At 61.8% G+C, this 25,642-nt stretch overlaps 1 protein-coding gene across 3 annotated transcripts; it reads left to right on the plus strand.

The window, feature by feature from the left end:
* Window positions 1-358: 358 nt before the first annotated feature.
* On the plus strand, window positions 359-24,373 carry MMP17 (matrix metallopeptidase 17). 3 transcript variants are annotated; one of them, XM_082417141.1, is made up of 11 exons: window positions 5,583-5,902; window positions 6,613-6,714; window positions 10,442-10,574; window positions 11,385-11,514; window positions 12,093-12,376; window positions 13,333-13,509; window positions 15,040-15,139; window positions 16,809-16,891; window positions 16,991-17,143; window positions 20,455-20,712; window positions 21,481-24,373. In XM_082417141.1, exons 1-11 carry the CDS (start codon window positions 5,729-5,731, stop codon window positions 21,792-21,794), a joined length of 1,908 nt encoding a protein of 635 aa, XP_082273267.1. In that variant the 5' UTR covers window positions 5,583-5,728; the 3' UTR covers window positions 21,795-24,373. The 3 variants fall into 3 exon arrangements, with proteins under 3 accessions (XP_082273268.1, XP_082273267.1, XP_082273269.1); XM_082417142.1 differs by lacking the exons at window positions 5,583-5,902; window positions 6,613-6,714 and adding an exon at window positions 359-593; XM_082417143.1 differs by lacking the exon at window positions 5,583-5,902 and having other exon boundaries at window positions 6,591-6,709.
* The last annotated feature ends 1,269 nt before the right edge of the window (window positions 24,374-25,642 follow it).

The following is a 25,642-nucleotide window of genomic DNA, read 5'->3' on the forward strand; positions in this document are numbered from 1 at the left end:
CCCAGCCCCGACCGTGAACCCGTGCTTGGCGCGGGGTCCACGTACGCGCGGTCGGGCGGGAGGCGGGGTCCGTTCCCCGGGGGTCGGCACAGAGCCGCGGACTGTGCCCCCGCCTGCAGGCTTCCGCCGCCCCGGGGCCGTCTGGGGACACTCGGGAAGTGTCTTCCTTCGGGCCGCCGCAGCCAAGGTCCCCGTGTGGACTCGCCGGGCGGGGCGTGGGTGAGGTCTGAGCATCCTCCTGGGGGCGCGGGACTCTGGCGGGAGCGGGGCGCGGGCCCTTTAAGGCGGGGGCGGGGCGAGGGCAGGCGGCGGTCATTAGCATATATTAGCATGCCCCGCCCCGCCGCTGGGAGGCGGCGCGGGGCTCGGTCGGGCAGGCAGCCTGGCGCGGGCGCGGGGCGCACGGGAGCGGGGACTGCAAGCGCCGCGCCGTCCGCCCGATGAGCGCGATGCGGCGCCGCGCCACCCGGGGGCCCGGCTCGCCGCCTCCCCGGGCCCGGGTCCCGCCGCTGCCGCTGCTTCTGCTCGCGCTGGCCGCCCGTGGGGGCTGCGCCGCACCCGCGCCCCGAGCCGAGGACCTCAGCCTGGGAGTGGTGAGTGCGCGGCCGGGATGCGGGGCTCCCGCGGGCCGGGGAGACCCCATCGGGGCGCCTCGGTGCCTGCGGGAACTCGGACGCCCTGCACCCATCTCCTGGGCAGGAAGGCTGAGGCTGGGTCACAGGCTGAGTGTCTTACGCGCGCACACCCGGGTCTGGGAAAGAGGCGGCGGGTCCCTCCCGGGCTCCGTGCACTCGGAGCCCGCCGCAGTCGCCGGAGCCCGCGGAGGTTGGGGGCTCACCTGGCCCCAGCCCCGTTCCCGGCTCCGTGCAGCCCCGAAGGGGCCCCTGAGGCGGGTGGGACAGCAGTCGCAGCCGCCCAGAGCAGGGCGGTCCCGAGTGCGTTCCCAGTGGGAGTGGCGGGGGGGAGGGGTGCGCGCCCACAACCGAGAAAAAGACAGGGCTGCTGAGTGTGGGCGCCCCGGAAAGTCGGTGGTTTCGAGTTTGCTCCGTTGAGATGTTGAAGATGTTGGGGAGCAAGGGAGCCGGCCTCCCAGCCCCCCACTGGGCACGGGTCTTGGCCCTAGTCCCTGTCCCCTTCCACCCCCAGGGTGGCCGGCCGTGCCTTGCCACCCTTGTCCCTGTCCTGAGCCTGGTGGAGTCCCCCTCCCATTCCCAGGCTCGGATGTCGCCGTCCCGCCTTCTCCTGCGCCCCTCCCTCAGTATCAGCTGTCCCACTGGCTTGGAAACCATACTGGGGGACTGCGCAGTGGCTTCTTCCCGCAACCCCTCCCCCGTTCAGCCCGCCAGGCTTGGAGTCTCCTGTTCGGGACCTGGAAGATTTAGATCAGACTTTATGGGTCTCACCACCCCCGGGCCCCGGGAGGCCAGGCGAGGGCGAGAGCAGGGCGGTGGGTGAAGCAGATTCCTTCTGAGGCTTCCGCCCCTGCAGTTGCCCTCACTTGCACAGATGAAGGGACAGGGCCGGGGACCTTGGCTCCCTGCCCCCGCCCCCGGCCCATGGCAGTCTCCTAAAGGGGTGCGATAAGGCTCCTCTCCCAGGCCGGTGGCATTCTCGAGCTCCAGGTGGCTTTCAGGCCAGTGCAGGCATTTGGGTGGCATCCGCAGCCCCGTGGTTGGCAGGACTCGGCCACAGTTTCTGGATGAGAAACAGGCTGGGCCACCCCCGCCCAGCTGCCGCAACCCCTGCAGCCGCCTGGGGGGGAACAACCACAGTCCCTGCTGTCTGCCTCCAGACGCCAGAGGGTCCCCAGAGCCGCTTCCTCCCAGCCAAACTGCTCTGAAATTGGAGTGCCTTTACCCACCTCCTCCGGGCCCTGGGGTGTCCTGGATGCCCTCCTCGGGCGCATGCTCTGAGGGCATCAGGTCTCTAGGTCTGGGCTGGGTGGTAGTAGAACCAGGCTCCCACCTTCCAGCTGTGAGGGGCCCCACGGGAGGGTTCCTGGGGGTCAGGCCCGCACAGTCAGGACGTGGAGCTCCGGGCCCAGCCAAGTTCGTGTATCACACCCAGTGCCGTTCTGAAGTTTCTCGCCGCCCACCCAGAGGAAGCGGGTCAGGTCCACACTCCTGCTCCTGGCTTGCACCTCCGTGCCTCCTCCTCTCCCTGCTCCCCCGGGTTCCCCCGGCACCCGGGGCACTGGGCAGGGGACGTGGCTCCCCAGCCTGGAGCCCCAGAGACAGCAGGGCCCTGGTATCCGACCCGGCGCGTAAAGAGCAGAGGATGCTGCCCCCCGCAGGGAGACCCCCCCCCCACCCCCACCCAGGGAAGGCCGGGGCCCCTCCAGCCTGAATGAGAGAAACCTTCCTGCCTCCTGCCCCCGACTTGTGGGCCGAGGGCGGTCTCTGGTGGCCTTCGGGGGAATGACACCTCAGCGCATCAGACCCGGAGGTGCAGGAAGGCTGGGAGACCAGCAGGGATTTGCGGGGAGGAGGGAGGGCTCCTCTCCCCCCGCTCTGCAGGCTGCCCCCAGGGGCCCACTGACTCTGGATATTCGGGTCTAGGGCTGCCAGTGAGGAGAAGCGCCCCTTTGTAAGTGTGACCCAGCTTCTGCCAGACAGAGCCGTGCCCAGCGGGCCTCTTGTGCGCTGGCTGTCCCCGGGAGGGGGCTCCCCAGCCCAGCCCGCCCGAGCCTCAGAGAACAAAGCAGCGGATTGAGGCCTGCCTCGCCGTCCAACGGTGGGCTTTCGGCCTCGGCGGAGCGGGACAAAAGAGCCCCGTGCCCTCCTGGGGTTGTCGACTGAGCCGCAAGTCCTTCTGGGCCCGTTTTCATTATTTTATTTCTGAGTAGGTAATACCCACAGCAAAATATTCAGGCCGTACAGAAGGGTCTGCAGGGGCCGTTGTCTCCCTCATTTCCTGAGGATCCTTCCAGAGGTTGTCTGGGCACGTAAAAGGGCATGGGGACCTCGGTCCCTTATTGCTACGGATGACAGCCTGCTGTCCACTGCTGTGTGCCCTGCTGGTTTCACTTCCCAGTCTAGCCTGGAGAACCGGCCGTATGGGAACGTCTAGGTCCTCCCGGTTCTTTCTGCCCACCCGTCGCATTTCACTGCACGGATGTCACATCCGTTAGCCAGACCCCCGCACGGACGTGCAGGCTGTTCCTAATATTGCGCCATAGCCAGGAGCTGCCAGGATGCCCGCTTACTGCGACGTGAGTATGTGAGGGACCCAGCCCTGGGGGAGCCCAGGTGACAGGCATGCACGTAACGTATCGTATGTTGGCAGATATGCCACCGTCCTCTAAAGTTCGTTCTCAGGTTTCTATCCCAGCAACAAAGTCTGTGAGCTCTTGTGCCTTGTACCACGCGTGTCGGCAGGTCTTTTGATCTCTGACACCCAGACGGTGACAGTGGTTTGTGGCTGAGAGTATGTGCGGGTGGCCGGGAATAAGCAGCGCCCTCAGCGGCCCACGGGGCTGGGCAGGGGCTGGAGCATCTGTGAGCACATATCCCCCTCCCGGGGGTAGGGAGGGGGGTGGCGGGGGTGACCTCAGCCAGTCGCCTCTGGGTCGCCGCTGCTCAGTGCCAGCACCCCAGCAAGCCTCTGGCACCTCGGTGCACTCAGGACCCGTATCAGACCTGGCTTGGGGCCAGGAACATCCCTCTCGGCTGCAGTCAGGGAACCCAACCAAGGGGACCAGGGATGATCTCACTGAGCCGGCAAGAGGGGAGCCTCGGCTCCCAGTTCCCCTCCCAGAGCTTGAATTTAAATGTGACGGTCCTAGGACCCAGCTGGGCCCCTCCCCGACCCTGGAGGCACGTTGTCAACAAGTGAGTTCATTTCCCAGACACTCATGGCCTTGGGGGTCTGGATGACTGAGAAGTCTTTGTGGTGCTTTCGCGGGGGCCTGTAGCGGGGGCCTGTGGCGTGGGCAGGACCACACTGGCCGCCTGTGGTCTGAGCCCCGGGACTGTGGATACTGACTAAACAGGCTGGCGACCAGCCTGGCAGCTGAGGAAATGTCGTTGCTCTTTCAAGGGGCTCTGGGACCAGCCTCTGGGTGTGGATCCCAGGCTGCTGCTCACAGCCTGGGATCTGAGTGGTGGGCCTCAGTCTCCTCGTCTGTAAAGTGGGGCCATGAGAACGGGGCGGTGGGGACGTTCCCTGGGTGATGCCCCTGAATCTCTCACCACAGCGTCTGCAGGAAGTAAGCTGCCTTCGTGGTCTGAGGAGGGGGTGCCGGAACGGGGACAAGGGCTTGAGGGCTCACCGGGCTCCTCCCTGACGCAGTGCCTTCCTGGGGGTTTCCGAGGGTGCTTTGCCTGCATGTGGTTTTTGCCTCTCGGTTAATGGTGGCTCGGAGCTTCCAGTGAGATGCTGTGGGTGCAGGGCCTGTGCTGAGCACGGGAGGGGTGACGGGTGCGTCTGTCACACGCTAGCCGACAGCCTGCTGTGTCCCCCCCAGGCACTGTCCAGCTCTCGGGACGGATGGACAGTGGCCTGGGCAGGATGCGGAGCCCACTTCCCGCCTTTACCTGGCCCGCCTGCCCACTCCTCCATCCTCTCTTCCCTCTGTGTCCCAGTCCTACCCGTTCCTTTCTGCTCCCTGAACTTCCAAGGCTGGTTCCTGCCACAGGGCCTTTGCACTAGCTGTTCCCACTGCCAAGAATTCTCACCTCGGCTCATCATCTGGCCAGCTCCTTCTCATCCTTCAGGTGCCACCCCCCCCCAGTACCCATTTAAGGAGCCCCTCCAGCCTGTCTCACTTCCCCTCATAGCACAGCGGTCCTGGGAATAGGCCCTGAAGCCAGATAGCCTGGGTTCCCCTCCCAGCTCTGCACTGTCTGGCTGTGTGGCCGTGGGCAAGTGTCCTGACCTCTCTGCACCTCAGTTTCCTCATCTGTAAAATGGTCATAATAATAGCGCCCACCTATAAGATCATTTCAGTAGTTCTCTATTGAGCGCCTACTGTGTGCCAAGCGTGAACTGAACCCCACAGACCCCTGTTCTCACAGCTTTCCCCTGTGGGTGCTGTGAGTAATTGAGCAGCGCTCAATAATCATTGGCCATTAGGATCACTTATCATTTATCATCTGTGACACTTATCACATGTCTATTTTGGCTTTCCACACAAGACTCCTTCCTGGGTAGACAGCAGGACGGTGTCTCCCCAGATCTTCCCTGTCCCCCCAGCACCTGGCACAGGGATCCCTCGGCGAGGGTGTCGGATGGATGGGTGGACCGTCAGAGGGGGTTCTGGGAGCATCCCCCTGGGGAAGATGCTGGGGGGAGGGGTCATCCCAACCGCCGGCAGCCGCTGGAGGAAGACCCACCCTGCCGGGGGGCCACCAACTCCTTTCTCTCTGGGTCTTTAGCGCCCGGATGGCCAAGCGGGTCAGACACAGACTTGAGCCAGAGCTGCGCGCTGTGACCGCGAGCCATTTCCGCCGCTGCACGTGGAGGTGATGGTGACACCGCCCTCGTGGGTGCTGAGGAATGAGTGGGTGAAGGTGCAGAGCCGGCGGCACGCAGTGGGTGCTGAAGGGTCTGTTATTATTTGGGTCTGGGGGTGGGTGCTCTAAAGCCACTGCCCGCCCACCTCCGCCCCCCCAGTGCTGTGACGGTGCCTGCACTGCCCCGGGCCTGCATTTCCTCAACTGTGCCGTGGGGCTAATGACACCCGCTCTCCATACCCCCTACAGACGAGGCTGGCGGAGTCCAGTTAGAGATGGAGGGCGAAGGGGGGCGCCGACAGTTCAGCCGTCCGTCCCCACCGTCCCGGCCAGACACAGGCCCCTCACGGGGCATCGGCGAGCCGACAGGCGTCCCGGGGTCCCGGCTGGCTTCGCTCCAGTCCTGCTCCCACTGCCAGCACGTCCGGCGAGCCCTCGTTTCCCCACCTGTAAGTGGGGACAGCAGTGGCCAGGCCTGGGGCTATGGGAAGGACCTGCGGGGGCACTGCACACAGTAGGCACTTCTTGTTTACCGGCGCCGTAAAGCATAGCACAGCGCGGCCTTGCCTCGCCCACGGGTCCGCCCGTCTGCGGAAGGTTGGTTGCTGCGCCCCCTGGGAGCCAGCACCGAGGCCGCGGGTGCCTGCGCTTGGCGGCTCACCTGCTGGGCCGAGGGGCCGCCAAGACGTGAACGCGAGGCCGCTCTGTGGCGGCGATGGCCCGCTTGCCTGTGACTTTGCTGAGGTCAGGAGGGAGTTTTGTGGTGTGTGCGTTGAACTTCGTTAAACATCGTCAGCGCTGTGAACAAATGCGTGTTGTGTCAACCAGCGATAAACGATGCAGAGAAAAACAAGACCAGGCGGGGGCTGGGCGGGGGGAATGGGAAAGCCACGGGAGGGATGGTAGGTGACTGCATTTGCGGGAGGGGCCGGCGCCCCACTTCCTGCCAGTGCCTTGGGCAGGACGCCCACCTCTCTGGGCCTCAGTTTCCCCATCTGCAGTAATGGCTCAGCTCACGGGGGTCCTTGTGGGTAGGAGGGTGAGAGCATGTCCTTGGCTGTCAGGGATTCTCCAAGGCGGGGCGGCCCCTGCGAGTTTGGGGCTCCCCTCGCTCCCCCCCCCCTCAGCCTTCTGGAAAGTTCACCTTCCACCCACACAGCCTTGTTGCCCTGGAGACACGGTCACCGTGGTGACAGTGAAGGGAGGACCAGTGGATGAGCACAGGAGGGGGCTGGCCCAGGCGACCCACAGGCTCTGTAAGGTATTGGGGGGCGAGGGGCAGGGCTGGGGACACCTGGGGGGCAAGAGGTCTGGGCCCCCACCCCAGGGGCGGTCCTGACGCAGGCACCACTATGGTGGGTGCAGGGATCGGGGCTGCATGGGCTCCAGGGGCAGCCGAGGCGGGGCTTTTGTCAGCCTTTGCCCCATGCAAGGACCCCGGCCCTGAGGACGGCTTCTCAGCCTGGTTCCTCTGTGATCTTCCAACGTGTACGTACTACCAGGAAAAAAAATGAAACCCCGGCCCTTTGGGAATTTGCTTGTCTCCCCTGAAGAGTGGGACGAGCTGGCAGGTCGAGAGGGAGAGAGGAAGAGAGAGAGAAAGGGGCTGTCTGAGACGCCCCCTCCCTCCCAGGGCTCGAGGGCTGACTGTTCCTTCCCAGCAGGGATGGGGGCTTCTTGTTGGGGACGCTTGTGTTTCCACCGAAGGTGAGAGAACAGGATGGCTCAGGGCTGAGCTAGGGTCCCCATGGGCTCTTCAGGCCCCCCCGATTCATGCATCACCTGCGGGCGTCCCCCCAGCAAACCCACCAGGGGCTTGTCCTGTTGTCAGACACCTCCTGAGGATTTCCCCCAGCAAGCTGTCCAGGAATCGACACAGAAGCCCCCCACCACTGGGGGGGCCCCGGGGAGGAGGTGGGCCGGGGGTGTGAAGAGAGGGGACCGGCTTTGTGACGGGGGAGGGAGCTGCACTGGGGCCAGGGGGGATGTCTGAGCCCAAGCCTGTGGGGAAAGGGGGGAGGGAGCCCCTCCCTCCCGCCAGCCCCTCAGATCTGGTCCCATTCTTGTGGGAATGGGCTGCGCGCTGCAGTGCCCAGGGCCCGGGCAGGGCCCTGCTGGCCGTGGTCAGAGCGGTGCTTGTCCCAGGCCGGCACAGGCCCTCCGCTCTGCCCTCGTGCTGCAAGCTGACACAGAGCCAGCCACTCAGACCTGCGGCTAAAACCTCCTGCTTTTCAATGTTAGCAAACATTTCCAAACCACCTGAAGTGCTCTTGAGGCCTGAAGCCCAAAACTGCGCGTGGCCTTCTGGCCAGGCTGCCCAGCAGCAGAGGGCACAGCCCCTCTGTGAACCCCGTGGAGCCCCGCGAGGGCTGGGAGCAGGGGTCTGCTGCGGTCAGAAGGAACGGCCGGGAGACGGGTGGTCCTCCCAGGGTGTGTCAGCCCCTGCCCACCCAAAGCGACTGGCCTGGGTGGGGAAAGGCACTTGCCTGGGTGGACCATTACCTGGGAAGGAGAGTGGGGACGGCGTCCTCACCCCGCATCGTGAACGGTCTGAGGAAACTCCAGAGGGATTCCGCGTGGTACTGGACGCCTCCAGGCTCTGTAGCTCAGTCCTGCCATCTTGACAAAGAGCTGCAAGATGTGTGTGTGTGTTTTCTGACTTTCAGAAAGAAAACGGCAGAATCAAAACTTTAAAATACATGGAAAACTTTCCCCCAAAATGTGTAGCCACAAATACACATTTCTTAAAATGATTTTTATTGGAGTATAGTTGTTGATTTACAGTGTCGTGTTAGTTTCTGTTAGTACAGCAAAGCGGATACAAATACACATCTGTAACCTGGAATGCTCTCTTGGGCATCTCCAGGGCCCAGACAGTGCTTAGCCAGGGGACCCAGTAAATCCTGTTGCCGGCTGACGGGATGCATTTAAATGGTTTGAAGTGATGTGAAAGGTGGTCCTCCCGCAGGAAGAGTGCTCAGGGGTGGCAGAGGCCTCAGTGCCACAGAGGGCAGAGCCCAGGGTCAGGGGTGAGCCTGTCCGGCCCGCGTGCTCCCCTCGTCCGAGCACAGGATGTCGGTCAGGGGTGAGCCTGTCCGGCCCCCGTGCTCCCCTCGTCTGAGCACAGGATGTCAGTGTGGGGTGTCCACTGGGAGCGTCCTTTGCTTGCTCTTCACTGTCCTGCCTGGGCCTAAGAGGGACCCCCAGACCTGAGGGGGGGTCTCCCGGGTCCCCCAGTTCTGCGCATTCTGGGGGCTTCCTTCAGGAGTTGAGGAGGAGGTAAAGGAACAGGGAGACCCCAGCAAGGACTCAGTGTTTCCTGAAAAGGAGGGAATCCAGCTGGTCTGCTGCAGGTGTATGCAAATGATATGCAAATCACTGAGGACCCTCCTGGTCAGTTGCGGTCCCTGGGAATCCCAGGAGGACAGACCCCCTCCCACTGGGCCCCTGTGGGGGCAGATCCCCGGGGCGGGGAGTCCTCAGGCAGGGGCTGCAAACTCGCAAGCTTCTGGGGGCCCTGCAGGTAGCATAAATGAATCAAGGATTTTTTAAATGTCCACCAAAAAAAAAAAATAGACCTGCAAATCGGTGCATTTCTTGAAGCCTGGTCTGGGAGGGGTGGAGCTCAGAGAGTCTCCAACACCCTGCCTTCCACCCACCTGTGGGTCCTCCGGAAGCTGGCTGATGAGCCCACCCCCGGCACTGCGTCCACATGGCTGAGTGCTTTTTTTTTTTATCCTTTAGGACATTTTTTTTTTTTTTTTTTAGCTGCGTTGGGTCTTTGTTGCTGCACACGGGCTGTCTCTAGTTGTAGCAAGGGGGGCTACTCTTCGCTGCGGTGCGCGGGCCTCTCACTGCAGTGGCCTCTCGTTGCAGAGCATGGACGGGCTCTAGGCGTGCGGGCTTCAGTAGTTGTGGCACGTGGGCTCAGTAATTGTGGCTCGCAGGCTCAGTAGTTGTGGCTCAGGGGCTTAGTTGCTCCGCGGCATGTGGGATCTTCCCGGACCAGGACTCGAACCCATGTCCCCTGCATTGGCAGGCGGATTCTCAACCACTGAGCCACCAGGAAAGCCGACTGAGTGCTTTTTATGGGATTGTCACACAGCTTGGGGCGTGGGCATGAACACCGTGTGGCAGTTGAAGAAACAGAAGCCCCCCAGGAGGTCCCCACGGATGGCATTGGTGCCTCCCTGTCCCCTGGCCCCCCACAGATGGTAAAGGGGTTCTATGTGTGTCCGTGGTAAAAAGGGTTGCCCCCCATTCCTGCTTCCTGTTTGGCTCAGAGGACCCCCACTGGGGCACTTTGCTACAGAGCTGTCTGCTGACAACATGCACTTTATATGGAGGGTACCTGTGTCAGGGCTGATGTGAGCATTTCCACGTTCTAACTCTTTATATCCTCACATCCATAGGCGAGGAAACAGCCCAGAGGGGGTATGACTTGCCTCAGTTGCACAGTGAGGAGGGGGCTGGGTGGGATTTGCACCCAGGCAGCCTCGCTCCAGAGCCTGGGCTCTTAACTACTGTGCACATGCAGCTCATAACCAGATTCCTAAAACCAGATTCTGAGCCCATAGCCCTTCTCAGCGTGGGTTTCAGACCTTGGGTCCTAAACTGCTGCCTCACAAGCCAGCTCAGGGCCTGAATTTGGCACTCATGATGTTAAATAACCTTTTAAAAATTTCACTTTCCTAAGTGTCCCCTGGGCATTTTGCTGCCTCAGGAGGAGTGAGGTGGGGCAGGCTGCCATGAGCAGTCGCACAGGTTGTGCACTGCTCAAGCCCACCCATCTAAGGGCCATCGAGTTTATTAAGACACTTAGGCAAGGAAGGAGCATGAGACGCCCTGTGGGCTACTGGGCAGGGGCTGGAGTGTTGATCTGGGCTAGGAGAGGCCTGCCCCTCCCCGCAGTGATGGCCCCAAGCAGGCGGCTCTTCTGTGGGGCTGAGCCCCCCACCTCCACCCCTCACTGTACTCTCTGCCCGCAGGAGTGGCTGAGCAGGTTCGGCTACCTGCCCCCAGCAGACCCGGAAACGGGGCAGCTGCAGACGCCAGAGGAGCTGTCCAAGGCCATCGTGGCCATGCAGCGGTTCGGAGGCCTGGAGGCCACTGGCGTCCTGGGTCAGTTCTCAGGGTGCAGGGGGAGATGGGTGAGCTGAGCCCAGTTCCTCCTAACTGCCCCCTCCAGCCTGCCCTGCTGTCCTGGGATGGGAGGGAGGATTCCCGCCACATGGGAACCCTCCGTCATCCCCCTCCCCGTCCCCCCGGCCGTGGGCACAGCGGGGGGTGAGTGTGTACCAGCCTCACCCAGACCCCCTTTCCGCACTTTCAGTGGGGTCTCAAACTCCATGCCACGGGCCAGGCAGGCCAACTGTCGGAGTGGGGTCTGGCCACCCACGCCCCGGTTGAGTCGCCCCATTGGGGTGCCAGGCCTGTGCTGTTGAAGCTGCCCGCTTTCCAAGAGAAACCAGGAATCCGGGGGTTGTGTGAACACCCCACGTTTTACTTTGGGCCACAAATTCCAATTTTGTAAAAGGCTCGTCGAAGGGCCAGCTGATCAGGACGTGTCTGTGCCCAGGCGTCTCAGGAGTAGACACGTGTGTCACACACAGAGCCGGTCAGGTGTGTGTCCGTGAGATGCAGGGGACATTGGCCAACGGTCCGAGTTGGGGCCATGCCCCCTCCGACTGCTCAGGGCCCTGCCGTACGTTAGTAAATGCTTGGAAAGCCCCCCATCCTGGTCTGTGGACGTCCCCCTGGCAGGGCGGCCCGACATAGCTGGAGGCCTGGGCCTCGTCCCCCCAGACCCGGTGCAGGGAGCGAGGGGGACGGGGCCGGAGTCGGTGCCAGCTCTCGGGGGGCTGCTGGGAATCCCAGGTCGGGGGTGAGCGTGCGCTGGGCCTGACCCCCGCCCGCCCGTCCGCCCTGCAGATGAGGCCACCCTGGCGCTGATGAGAACCCCGCGCTGTTCCCTCCCTGACCTCCCAGCTGCAGCCCCGGCTCGAAGGAGGCGCCAGGCTCCGGCCCCGACCAAGTGGGGCAGGAGGAACCTGTCATGGAGGTGGGCGGGCGGGGCTCCACCTGGCCTGGCCTTTCGGGGGTCTGGGCGTCGGGGTGGGGCTCCACCTGGCCTGGCCTTTCGGGGGTCTGGGTGTCGGGCTGGGGGGGGGACGGCCAGAATGACCACCCACAGACCGGGACTTAAGGGACAGGAATTTATCCTCTCGGTTCTGGAGGCCAGAAATCCGAGATCCAGGGGCCCCAGGCCCCTTGGAGGCTGTGAGGGCGAACCCGGCCCGGCCCCTGTCCAGGCGCTGCCAGCAGCCCTGGGCCCGTGGCTCCGCTCCCTGCTTGCATCTTCGCGTGTCCTCCTTCCGTGTCTGTGTCCCCTTCTGTCTGTCGTGAGGACACGCACTGGATTTAGGGGCCGCCCTAATCCGGGATGCACTCGTCTCCATCCTCGCCCCAGTTACGTCTGCAAACCCCATTTCCAAATAAGGGCCCCGGTGCGCCCCCCCCGCCGCAACCCTCCTGGGGCAAGTTGTTCCAGGGAGCGCACTCCAGCCTGGGGCGGGGGCACTGGGCCTGTCCCCGCGACCGACCCGGCGACCGACCCAGCTCTGACCCCGCCTGCCCCAGGGTCCGCACGTTCCCGCGGGACTCGCCCCTGGGCCGCGACACGGTACGCGCGCTCATGCACTACGCGCTCAAAGTCTGGAGCGACCTCACGCCCCTGAACTTCCACGAGGTGGCCGGCAGTGCCGCCGACATCCAGATCGACTTCTCCACAGCTGACCACAACGACCGCTACCCCTTCGACGGCCCCGGCGGCGCGGTGGCCCACGCCTTCTTCCCGGGCGACCACCACACCGCAGGGGACACCCACTTTGATGACGACGAGGCCTGGACGTTCCGCTCCTCAGGTGCGTCCGGGCTGGGGTGGCCCCGGGAACCCCGCATAACCCCCGGCCCCTGGCAGAGCCCACGATGGTGTAGGGGGCCACACCAGCCCCCCGGGAAGAGGAAACCGCTTCGGCTCCCCTGCCTAAAGCTGTGGGCACCCGTCCAGCTCGGGAGGGCAGCTCTGCGTCCTCCTCCGGGCTGACCTCACCAGCCGTCTCTGGCACGGGCATCCCACCTGGCGCACCCGGGCTGGGCTCGCAGGCCTGGGACGTGACTCCGTGAGCCAGGCTTGTCCTCGCCCTGGTCCAGCTCCCAAGAGGGAGTGCAAGCTTGTAAGGCCTCTGCAGGCCTAGGCACGCCATCACTTCTGCTAAGTCCCGTTGGCCAAAGGAGTCGCAGGCCCCTAGCTTCAAGGTGGGATGAGGGGCAGAGCCACGTGGCACAGGCTGTGGGTACGGGCGGGGAAGACGGGGGCCTTGTGGGGTGAGTCTATATACCAGGCTGGGGAGCCCATCCCAGCTGGAGGAGCCAGAAGTGGCCCCGTAGAACCTGTGGGTTTTATGCCTTGATGGGAGCCCAGGCCCGTCCTATGCGGCCTGGAGAATCTATTCAGTGCTGTGGGGTTGAGGGAGCTTACAGTGACCCCTATAACTTGGGATCCTGATGGCCAGCAAGGCCTGAAATATTTACCATGTGGCCTGTACAGAATAGTTTGCCAACTTTACTGTGAGGGGCACGTGGTAGGTGAGGGGGACGAAGAGACCCCCAGGGCCCGAGAGGCCCCTGTGAACTTGGCAGGGCCTCCTAGGAAGCAGACAAGCCCTGAGTGACCCCAGCGGACCCGTCTGTCCAGGACCGGGGCCTCCTCTGTAACCAGCCTGGGGGACTCATCTCGCCCCACCCCACGGGACCCATCCCCGGGGCCCCACAGGAGCTGGCGGTGCCTCCCTGGGCTCACTGGCTCCTGTGTCCCCAGATGCCCACGGCATGGACCTGTTCGCAGTGGCTGTCCACGAGTTTGGCCACGCCATCGGGCTGAGCCACGTGGCGGCCACACGCTCCATCATGCAGCCGTACTACCAGGGCCCGGTGGGCGACCCGCTGCGCTACGGGCTCCCCTATGAGGACCGGGTGCGCGTCTGGCAGCTATACGGTGAGCCCTCCCCCCAGAGCCGTCACGGGTCGCCCGGGGATGGGGACAGCAGTGCCGGGGACCCCCAGAGCACAGAACCCCACGGAAGAGGGCTGATTCTGTCTTGTTCACTGCGTGCTCAGCGTCTGGGACCGCCTGGCACACGCTGGCTGCCCCGCAGTGTGTGTGGAATGAATAAGCAGGTGAGTTGTGTCGCCAGGGGTCCCTAGGACCTGGGGCCCCGCTGCCCTTTCCACGGAGCTCATCTCAGAGCCCCGGGCAAGATCCCACGTCCAATCCCCAGACGGTTTCAGGTTGTGACAGCTGACATTGATGGTGACCCAGGGCCCACGCAAAGCACTTACATGTATTAAGTCATCCAGTCTTTACAACCTGTGAAGTAGGTTCCACGTCCCCACTGAGAGATGGGAGCGCTGAGCCAGGACGGACCCAGGGCCAGCTCCGGGGACCCCTCTGCTGGGGACACATCAGGCAATGTGGCAGAAGGAGGTCTGTCCTGGGAGCTGCAAGAGCAAGGCGGGGGTGATGAACCCTCCCCCAGTCACCCCCCTTCTCCACGCTGGTCTCCCTAACCCCACCCCAGTCTGCCCCTACCCACAGCGGCCAGAGCAGTCCTCTTAAAGCCCGGGATCGAGTGCCTCACCTCGGAGGCCAGCCTCCCCTCATTCCACGTTGCAGCCTCTCCCCTCCGCCTGGACCCCCCCACCGCTTCACTGTTGCCCCAGCGCTTACCACCCTCTGACATCTGTGGACGTTTTTTATTGTAGTAAAATTTACGATTTTTACCCTTTTAAAGCAAACTATTCAATGACATTTGGTACATTCACAATGTTGTCCATCCACCGTTTCTCTCCACTTCCAGAATGTTCTCATCCCGCCCCCCGCCCCCCGCCATCCCACCTCACCCATTAGCAGTCACTTCCCATCCACTCCCCAGCCCCCGGCAAACACTCGTCACTTTTCTGTCTCTCTGGATTTGCCTCTTGTGGACATTCCACATAAATGGAATCATACAGTGTGTGGCCTTTTGTGTCTGGCTGCGTTCACTTAGCATGTGTGTTCCAGGGTCATCCCCGCCATGGCACGCATCAGTAATTCATTCCTGCTGACAGCTGAATAATTTTGTTTATCCATTCTTCCGTTGGTGGACATTTGGGTTGTTTCCACCTTTTGGCCATTATGAATAATGCTGCTGTGCACAATCACGTACAGCTTTGTGTTTGAACACCTGTTTTCTGTTACTTTGGGTCTGTACCCAGGAGTGGAGTTGGGGGGCGGGGTGGAGGGTATAAACACACCTTTAAGTCAGTGAGGCACCTGTGCCTTCTGCCCACGCATCACGATGCTCTGGCTCCGGGGACGGGAGTCTCCCCTGTCCTGCTCGCCGCCACAGCCCGGCGCTCGGCTCGGTCAAGACGCAGCGCCACCCACCCGATGGCCTCGGCTCCGTCCTGGCGGCTCCAGGAAGGGTGGTGGGGTCTGCAGGGAGGCGGGTGTGCTGGGCCCGATGCAGCCTCCTTGTCTCCACAGGCGTGCGGGAGTCCGTGTCCCCAACGGCACAGCCGGACACCCCGGAGCCCGAGGAGCCGCCCCTCCTGCCGGAGCCCCCTGACGATCGCTCTAGCAGCCCGTAAGCCGTGGGCCCCTCGTCTCCACTCTGCAGCCAGCACGGCCCCCAGCAGCGGCTCAGAGTTCGGAGCTCGTGGCTCTTCTGGGCCCACTGAGCCCTGAGTGACAGTTAGTTTCTTTTCTTATGGACAGACAGTGGGGGGGAGCCCCGCTCACCCCAGCCCAGAACCGTGCAGAGGCCTTGACTTTCAAACATGCGATTTCCTCTCACCCTTAGTCCCAATCATTCATCGACGGCTGCATAACAAGCAGCCCTGCCTCATGGCATGAAACCACCACTATATCATTGGGCGCGTGGGTTCTGTGGGTCAGGAACTTGGACAGGGCACAGTCGGGGGTCGGGGGTCGGCTCCACAGTGTTGGGAACATCTGCTGGGGGCTGGAATCGTCTGGGGGCATCTTGACTCAGGTCTGGTGCCTGGGCTGGGCTGACTCGAAGGCTGGGCTCAGCTGGGCACCATCTGTGTCCTGTGCCAGAGGCTGGATTCCTAGAGTGGCTGTCCCAAGGGAGCATCCGGAGGGCTGGCAGTGCTGGAGGCCCCGCAGCAGCTGTCTGCCTTTTAAGGCCCAGCATTGGCTTCGTCTAACCCTGTGGTGAAAGCGGTCGGAGCCCGCCTACTCTCACCCCCCACCCCCAGTGGAACAAGTGCCACAGAATCTGCAGGGGGGCGTCCCCGTCCACCCCTCTCACCTTTGCCCTCACAGCCTGGCATGCCTCCTTGCCACCTTCACCCTCACACAAAACACTAAACACAAAAATACAAACAGAAATCTGTGTATTTAGGCTTCCGTGGTTTGTTTTGTTTTGAGGTTTGGTTTTCCAAACGTGGGATGTTTTTATGCTTTTCTCACTCAGCTGTATGTGGTGAATTTCCACTGAGGTCAACAGATGTTGCTCTAACTTGTGTTATTATTGTTCTTCATTGCACTTATTTATTGAATAAGTAACACCTGCCAGTGGTACACGATTCCGGAGGCACAAAAAGCGCTCACAGTGAGAAGTTAGTCCTCACCGCTGACCTAGCGGTCCCCTCCCTGCGGCAAACATTTGTGCGTGTGCGTGTGCGTGTACTTCCAGAGAGACTCCACACGTGTATAGAAAGCCAAGCATGTAGATGTACATGCGTGAACCCAGTGGGATGTCTCCTCCGCTGCTCTGTGCCTCGGCTCTGGCCCCAGGGCCCATGGAGGCCTCTGAGCTGAGCTGCCCTGCGGTACGCGTGTGCCCTGCCCTGTTTTTAAGTCCTGGATCGGTGGGCGTTTAAGTTCCTGACCTTCTGTCGTCACAAATGATGTTGCTGTGAGCCCTGTCCGTGGACAGAGCTCCGGACTCAGAATCAGGGTCCTGGCACGCACGCTCAGCGTTTCTGTAGAAAGTGCCCGGCTGGCTTCTCGATGCTTCGCTGGCGGCGTTGAGAGCACCTGCTCATCCAAGCGCTCCCTGACGCTCGCTCAGGGATCCACCTTCCAACCTGCACAGCGAGCATGGGGCTCAGTTTCACCTGCTTTTCTCTCTTGACTAAACTGCTGTGGTCGCTGGGCCTGCAGGCGGTGATGCGGGCGTGCAGGGTCCTTCGGGGATGCTTGTCCCCGTGGCCTTGCCCAGCCCAGCTCCCCGGGGCAGCTCGGAGTGGGGCTGCCTCCCAGCCCGGCCCTCTCTCTGCCCCCAGGCCCAGGAAGGATGTGCCCCACAGATGCAGCACCCACTTTGACGCCGTGGCCCAGATCCGAGGCGAGGCCTTCTTCTTCAAAGGTAACCCCCTCGGGGTCCAGCGGCCGGCGGGCAGAAGAGCAGACCCCACTCTGGGCCCCAGGCCGGCCACCTGCAGCCCCACCCCCTGTGTCCCTCCAGGCAAGTACTTCTGGCGGCTGACCCGGGACCGGCACCTGGTGTCGCTGCAGCCGGCACAGGTGCACCGCTTCTGGCGGGGCCTGCCGCTGCACCTGGACAGCGTGGATGCCGTGTACGAGCGCACCAGTGACCACAAGATCGTCTTCTTCAAAGGTGGGCGCCCCCCCATCTGGGTGCCTGCCGGGCATCACTGACCGGGGCCGCAGCCCGCACTCCCCAGGACCCCCAAAGCTCGCGTCCACGCGGGAGGCCGGTCCTGTGCTTTGCTCTGTGGGCCCGGGCATCGCTGACCGGGGCCGCAGCCTGCGCTCCCCAGGACCCCCAAAGCTCACGTCCACGCGGGAGGCCGGTCCTGTGCTTTGCTCTGTGGGCCCGGGCATCGCTGACCGGGGCCGCAGCCCGCGCTCCCCAGGACCCCCGAAGCTCGCGTCCACGCCGGAGGCCGGTCCTGTGCTTTGCTCTGTGGGCCCGGGCATCGCTGACTGGGGCCGCAGCCCGCACTCCCCAGGACCCCCAAAGCTCGCGTCCATGCGGGAGGCTGGTCCTATGCTTTGCTCTGTGGGTCCGGGCATCGCTGACTGGGGGCCGCAGCCCGCGCTCCCCAGGACCCCCAAAGCTCGCGTCCACGCAGGAGGCCGGTCCTGTGCTTTGCTCTGTGGGCCCGGAGCTCAGAGCAGGGAGGCCGGTCCTGTGCTTTGCTCTGTGGGCCCGGAGTTCAGAGCAGAGAGTATCACATTCATCTGTGCACTCAGCCGATTTGTATTTATTGAGCACCTGCTATGTGCTCTGCACTGTGGTAGGCCCCGCAGGCACACAGTGGGCAAGACACGAAAATCCCTGCCCTCATTCTGGGGCGGGGGACACACAATAAGCACCTGCAAGTAATGCGGGAGTTAATTTCAGATAGATCCGAGGGAACGGCATACCAGGCAGAGGGAGCTGCCAGTGCAAAGGCCCTGAGGCAGGAACAATCTTGCTGATTGAAAGAACCTGGAAGAGGGTGATGAGGCTGGATCAGAGTGAAGGGTGAGGAGGCGGGGGTGGGAAGTGCAGGTCGAAGCCCGAGGGGCCGTGGGAAGGAGCTGGATTTAGTCTAAGAGCAGGGGGAAACTGCTCTCCCATCTCAGTCCAGGGTGACAGGTCCACTGGAGGAGGGGTGTCACTTCACCCTCAACAGCCCTGCTCCCGGGCTGGGCTGGGGAGGTGGTTCCTGCTCTTGGGCAGCATGCTGTCTCTTTGGGGAGAAGGCAAGGTGCCCCGCCTGCAGCAGGAGACTGAGCCCGGCCAATTCTGTGGGTGCTTCGGGGGCTGTGAGCCTTCCTCAGCCTCACGCACTGCTGTATGTACGTGCGGCTGTGTTTTGGGGGTGCAGGGTCTGTAGGTCCCCAGAGTGAAGCCACCCTGCTGCCCTGACCCAGGCTGTCCAGCCTGGCCTCCCTTGTGTGGTGCCTGGGCTCGACCCCTCCACACTCACCCTGGCGCGCCCCCTGACAGTGGAATCACCGTCTCCCAGGCTGGATGTCAAGGGCCGGCCACAGTCATGGTGGGGGGGCCTGTCTGGCATCTTCTAAGTAACTTGGATTATTTCTTAACATTTAAAAATCGGGAGATCCCCATGAGAAACCACAGCTCCAGACTTGAAATATGAGACAGTGTGGGCCCTTGGGGCCTGTGCACTTGCCTGGCAGCGTCAGCTGGAGTAGGTCGGGATGCCCTGTCAACGTCACCCCACGTGTGTGCCCACTCAGAGGAAATCCTCACAGCCCTTCTCGTGATTGCGCGGGGCCCTGTCTGCAGCTGTGCCATCGTTTCCTTCCGTTGTTGCCAGTCTCTGACAGATGATTTTTTAGAAATTATTGTTAATTGTGGTAAAAAAAAAACACACACACAATGTAAAAGTTACCTTCTTAACCATTTTTAAGTGTACAGTTCAGGGGCATTAAGTACTTTCACACTGTGTGCAACCATCACCACCGTCCATCTCTAAAGCTTTTTCATCTTGTAAAGTTGAGATTCTGTCCCCATGAAACACTAACTCCCCCTCCCCCTCCTCCAACCCCCGGCACCCACCATCCTGCTTTCTGTCTCCATGGATTTGTCTGCTCTAGGGACCTCATATCGTGGAACCACACAGGATTTGTCTTTTTGTGACGGGCTTATTTCACTGAGCATAATGTCCTCAAGGTTCATCCACGTTGTAGCAGGTGTCAGAATTCCCTTCCTTTTTTAAGGCTGAGTAGTGTTCCATTGTGTGGATGGACCACATTTTATCATCTGTCAATGGATACTTGGGTTGCTTCCACCTCTTAGCTATTGTGAATAATGCTGCTGTAGACATGGGTGTACAGGTAGCTCTTTGAGAACTTGCTTTCAATTCCTTTGTGTATATACCCAGGGGTGCGGTTACTGGATCCTGCACTATTTCTATGTTTAATTTTTTGAGGAACTGCCAAACTTTTTTCCACAGCAGCTGCTCCCATTTTACATTCCCACCAGCGGTGCCCAATTCCTCGCATCCTCACCTACGCTTGCTGTTTTCTGGGGGTGGGTTTGATCGTGCCCATCCTAGTGGGCGTGCGGTGGTGTCTCATTATGGTTTTGACATGCCTTTCCCTGATGACTAGTGACGTTGAGCATCTTCTCATGTGCTTACTGACCATTTGAATATCTTCCTTGGAGAAATGTCTGTTCCAGTCCTTTGTCCAGCCAAAGATTTTTTTAATGTTTTGCTTCTTTTTCATTTGTATCTTTTTCATTTGTTTCTTTTGTTTCTTTTTTCATTTGTTGTTTTGTTTTGTTTTGTTTGGCCACACCTTGCAGCTTGCAGGGTGAAAGCACAGTCCTAACCACTGGACCGCCAGGGAATGCCCTCATTTGTTTTTTAAATAACAGGGTTGATTTGTTGCTAAACCCGGGTGGGAGTGGGGGACACGACAACACACACCCAATTTTAATTCCCACCCTTCTGCGGCAGAGCAGCTAAGGAAGTTTCCAGAGCACACAGTCAAGGATATACCCAACAAGGATCTTAATCACACCATCTTCCAAAAGCTTTACATGCAGATTTGAAGTTCTTGGTGATTTCTCAACCTCTGCTTCTGTGTAAGCTGACAAGGCAGCACACGTGCAGGTCCGGTGGGCCTTGGCCCAGTGCTGTTCCTGCCCAGCCCGCCTCACGGCAGAAGTGGACAAGGCCCCGCTGACCAAAGTGGCTTCTCGGGGTGGGGGTGGGGGGTCTTGCCCCCTGTCTGTGATGTGGCCGCCTCATCTGGCCCCGCGTCCCCAGGTTGCGGGCACGTGTGGGACCCCTTCCGGGAGCACCGCAGGCGCTCAGTGAACCCTCCTGGGAGTTACACCATGGGCACTGCACATCGGGGTGTCCGTCTGCGGGAGGGGCAAAGGCTGGGGCCCCCGCCCAGCGCGCTGGGCGAACCCGGGCCCACGGCTCTTTCTCTCGCCCCCAGGAGACAGATACTGGGTGTTTAAGGACAATAACGTAGAGGAAGGATACCCGCGGCCCATCTCGGACTTCGGCCTCCCGCCGGGCGGCGTCGATGCTGCCTTCTCCTGGGCCCACAATGACAAGACTTATTTCTTTAAGGACCAGCTGTACTGGCGCTACGATGAGCACACACGGCGCATGGACCCTGGCCACCCCGCCCAGAGCCCCCCATGGAGGGGCGTCCCCAGCACGCTCGACGCTGCCATGCGCTGGTCCGACGGTGAGCCGGGCGCCGGGGGAAGGGCGAGTCCGGGGCTGCCTCGGCCTCCACACCTGGGGAGCGGGGACCCAGGGGCACATGCGTGCGTCTGCCCCGCCCCCCGTGCCGCAGACACCACCCGCCCCCGGAGGGGCCCCTGGGTCGCCCCCTCTGGCGCTTGTTCACCTCTCCCCTCATCCCTTCCTCGCCCCCGTCACCCCTCCAGCCATAGCAGCCTCGCCTCCTGCTCTCTCTCACACACACACACACACACACACACACACACACACACACACACACACACACCCCAGGGCCTTTGCACCTGCCATGCGTCCCCCACCCAACACTTTCCCCACCGGGTTCAGGCCTCCGCCCAAACGTCATTGCAGCGCCCCCTGGCTGCAGTGCGAAGTACACCACCCTCCCACAGGGGCAGCTCCACCCGTATGGGAAGTTTCGTTTGTTCTATTTGCACAGCCATGTCCCCAGTACCTAGAACAGCCTGGCACATAGTAGGCCCGCAGTAAATAGGGAAAAAGCAGAGGTCATCTCATCCATCCCCCTGCCTCCAGGCGGCTCCTTGAGCTTTCCCAGGCCTGTAATGCTCTGAGTGCCCACAGATGGGCTCCCCGGAGGCTGAGACCAAGACTCTGGCTCTCACCTGAGACATTCTACGTCCGTCCTCCCTACTGGCCCCGCAGCTCTCTGCATCCTGTCCTCCCGCCGTGTAGACCGAATCCCGCGTGCTGCAGCGGCCGGAGCTCAGCTGCCTGCCCTCTTCTCCCCCAGGTGCCGCCTACTTCTTCCGCGGCACGGAGTACTGGAAGGTGCTGGACGGCGAGCTGGAGGTGGCGCCCGGGTGCCCGCAGTCCACGGCCCGGGACTGGCTAGTCTGCAGAGACCCGCCCGCTGACCCCAAGGGCGCAGACGGAGAGGCCAGGGCCCACGCCCGGCCGGGGCAGCGCGACCACAGCCGCTCAGAGGACGCCTACGAGGTCTGCTCCTGCACCTCCACCGCCGCCCCAGCACCGCGGGCCGCGGACCCACTGCTGGCCGCGCTGCTGAGCTTCCTGTGGACAGCGGCCCGGGCCCTGGCGCTATGACATTCGGCGCTGGCCTGCGACAGGACAGAAGGGGCCACGGCCCAGAGCCACAAAGTGCAAGGACTGATGCCCGCCCCTCCAGCGCCTGAGCCAAGCGTCCCTGCAGAGCGGACCCCGCCTTGCAGATGGGGACGGTGCCACCAGCCCCCGGGCCGAGGCCACCGGGTGCAGCCTCCCCTACTCGGCAGAGGCCAGCAGAGGGCGCTGCTCCCCGGGCGCGGATGCAGGGGGAGCGCCCGCCTGTCCTGCCTGCCCTCTGCCAGCTGGGGAGATTGCGTCACGTCCCGGCCGGATCGGGGCCGGGAGCCGTCCTTTCAGTGAGCGAGTGACTGAATCTCACGGAGACTGACCGAGGAGCCAGGGGTAGGCAGGGCTGGGGGCGTTACATCAGGTCCGCAGGCCCTGGCAAGAGCAGCCCGGAGGCCCACGGGCACCCCCTCCCCATCACCTGCCGCAAAGCCGCCCCTGGTGCTTCCGCCCGCCCGTGGGGCTTCCTCTCCTGGTCCCAGTGGGCCTGCCGGCTGCCTTGACCAGGGCAGCCGCCTCCACGGGCGAGCCCCCAAGCTGGGGCCATGGTGGGCTTCCCTTGTGACGCGTTTCAGACAAACACGATCTCTTCCTGCTTTGTAACGGCTCAGGCTCGGCTCCCTGACGCGCCCAGGCGGTCCGAGCGTGGGCGTCCTCCAGGGCCTCGAGGGGCTCTGCAGCCCTGGCCCCAGACCACCTGCACTCTGGGGTGGGGGGCCTCCAGGAAGGCCTGTGCAGTGGTCACCAACACCTTCCTGCCCAGCGCCTCCTTGACAACTCCATGACCCCTGGGTCATTACACCCATTTCACAGATGGACAAGCTGAGGCCCAGCTCAGGGAAACGAGCCTCCTGCCCGCAGGCAGGGGTCGGGCCGAGTCAGGTCTCAGGACCTGGGGTTCTGGCACGTTCACCCAACCCTCCCTGATGGACGGAGTGCCTACCTGCACGTGCAGGTACTGCTCTCAGTGTGGAACGTGCAGAACGAGACAAGGTCTTGGGTGAGGCACCTGGGACGCTGTCTGCCACCCCGAATGCCCTGGAGGGCCTCCCAACAGGAAGTGCAGGGAGGTGGCTCCATCCCATTGCTCCTTCTGCCCCGGGCTCCAAGGCCAGGATGGCAGCCACTGCTCTCCCACCCGGAGGGGCAAAGCATGGGAGCTGTACCCCCTTCACCCGGGAGGGCGACCTTTCCCAGAAGCCCTGGCTGCCTGCCCGCTCCCACTGGCAGGGAGTGGTTGATCAGTGCTTCTCCTGGGGGTGCGTGGACATGGGGGTGGGACGGTCCTTGCCCATCCCGGTCGCGGCCTTAGATAACCCCAAAGGTAGGGTCACCTGGGTTGAGAACCTCTGGTCTAGAGGAATCACCACGCCTCCCTGGGGCTGGGGGAGGTGAACACCTGCAGCAAACATGGTGTCGGTTAGGAAGAGGAGAGTAGGTGAGGTGAGCATCAGGCCGTAAGGGGGTGCGAAGAGCCCCTGCAGGGGCCGCTTCAGAGCAGGGGTTCCTCCAGGCGGGGTGCCCAGCCAGCAGTATCGGCCTCGCCCAGAGCCGGTAGAAATGCAGATTCTCGGGCCTGGCCCTACCTGCTGATCAGAAGGCTGGGGGTGGGGCTGGCCATGGGTTACCCGCCCCCCATTCTGTAAGTGTGACACACGGGGAAGTTTGTGAACAGCTGCTTTCCAGGGGGCTCCAGAAAGGCCGCCCTGAGCAGGGGAATGAGCAGAAACAAAGGGAGGGGAAGGAGTTGGTTGTGCAGCGATCAGAGGGAAGAGGCCGGCCGGGGTGGGGGGACGGGGGGGAGGGCAGGTGCACACGTCCTGGGGTGCAATGGGCCTGCTCCAGCAGAAGGCCCTGCATCCTCGAGATCTTCCAGGAGGAGAGCGGGATGAGCAAGGCCAGCCCACGTGGGGGATTGTAGGCTGCTCTAAGGCATTGGGACTCATTCCCTGTGTCGTGGGAGGTTATCACCCCCCCGCCCCGCTCTAGGGTGAGGCAGAAACATTCGCATTTTCAGAAGAGAGCTCAGGCTCCTGCAGCTGCACACCTCCACCCCTACCTGATGCCCAGGTAGCAGAGGCAGGCTCAGGGCCCATCCCGGGATGAGTGGATGCCATGGCCAGGCAGGCAGTCTCCAGGCCAGGCCCCATGCTCACTGAGCCAGGCCAGGCCCCATCTCACATCCATCTGTCCGCCATCTGGTCCCTGGACCCAGGAAGGGCCTCCGCCCATCCGACCACACCAGATGGACTAAAGGTCCCTCCTGGGGGAACAGGCTACCTCTGCTCATCAAGGACGCCCCCCCGTGGTCCCACTTCATCCTCCAGCAGCCTGCGGGGGGGTGGGGGGGGCAGTCCTAGGCCCTCATGATAGGGGCCCCAGGTCCCCTGGGCACACAGCCCGTGGGTCAGAGCCGGCAGTGGACCGGGTCTACAAGAACCCCGGCTCTCTCATGGTGGGTGGTGGTCTTACTCTTGTGTTAAAGCCAAAGACCATTTTATAAAACGTTCCCACTAATTCTGTCTCACATGAAGTAAACGGTAGACACAGAAGTGGTGCATCTCTGTGTTCAGTCCTAAAGGACAAATTAGCAGTAAAAGTAGTAGCAACAACACCTGCTCCCACCAGGGGCTGCAAACCAGGAGTCTGGGCACTGAACAAATCCATGGAAATACTTGGCTTGAGCCCATCTTTTTATAAATACACGTGCTTTTACATTTTGAAATAGTCTCATATGTACAGAGAAGATGCAGGTAGGGTACAAGACTTTTTTTTTTTTCTTACCTAAATTATTTGGGAGCACACTGACGACCCCGGACACTTTTCTGTGTATTTCCTGCAAACTAGGACTTTCTCTCAAGTCTCTGCAAAATCAAGAAATAATAGGACACATCAGACCCCACTTGGTTTCTGAGTTTGTCCCAGCAACATATTTTATTGACAGGACCCAACCCAGCATCACACTCAGCTGTCCCGAGGTTTTATGCTCCCTGAGCCTTGGTTTTCTCTTGACCTCCATGACCTTGGCCCTCGTGAAGGTCACAGGCTGGCTGTCCTGTAGACTATCTCTCAATGCCAGCGGCCTCAAGTGTCCCTATGGTTCAATTCTGGTTCTGCATCTCTGGTAGTAATGTCACAGAATGATATTATGCTCACATAAAATTTTCAATCTTAGGTGAGTCACTATTTAAACACCTGGAGCTTTCATGTAAAATTTTGGGTTTTCAGTCAAAAGTCTCTATTTTCACCCCAAACTGTGCTGGCTCTACTTGGAGGAGCTGTGGATCCCCCAGGGAGCCTGCAGCCATGGTGACAGACCCAGAGAGATCCCTCAGGAGGAGATCAGAGGGCTCACACCACACCGGTGAGAGCCCAGACCCCAGGGCGAGGTCCGCCGTGGAGGCCCAGGTGCTGGCTGAGCTCGGCGTGACTGGGCCTTGCAGGCAAACACTCATATGCCTGTGTGCATGGGTGTCAAGTATACAAAACGCGTCTACACAGGGGACCCCTGGGACCAGAAGGTCTCTGCTCTAGCTCCCATTTTACAGGTGGGGAAACTGAGGCTCTGGTCTTGGCTCAGGCTGTCATAACAAAAGCCACAGTGCAGGCTTAAACAGCAGTTATTTATTTCTCACAGTCTTGGAGGCTGGACATCCAAGACCACGGTGATGGCAGATTGGGTTCCTGGTGAGAGCCTGCTTCCGGGCTTGCAGATGACACCTTCTGGCTGTGTGTTCACATGGCAGAGAGAGCAAGTCTGGTCTCTTCTTCTTATAGGGACACTAAGCCCATCGTGAGGGCCCCACCCTCATGACCTCATC

This window comes from Balaenoptera physalus (assembly GCF_965194825.1).
Source record: "Balaenoptera physalus genome assembly, chromosome: 12".
In the NCBI taxonomy this organism is placed as follows: domain Eukaryota; kingdom Metazoa; phylum Chordata; class Mammalia; order Artiodactyla; family Balaenopteridae; genus Balaenoptera; species Balaenoptera physalus.

What these genes read in the sequence shown, in the direction of transcription:
- MMP17 (XM_082417141.1), top strand. Translation starts at nt 5,729, where the DNA reads ATGGAGGGCGAAGGGGGGCGCCGACAGTTCAGCCGTCCGTCCCCACCG. An exon ending in GAGCCCTCGTTTCCCCACCT is followed by an intron (nt 5,903 to 6,612) that starts GTAAGTGGGGAC and finishes CCACCCACACAG; the next exon opens with CCTTGTTGCCCTGGAGACAC. An exon ending in GACGATCGCTCTAGCAGCCC is followed by an intron (nt 15,140 to 16,808) that starts GTAAGCCGTGGG and finishes CTCTGCCCCCAG; the next exon opens with GCCCAGGAAGGATGTGCCCC.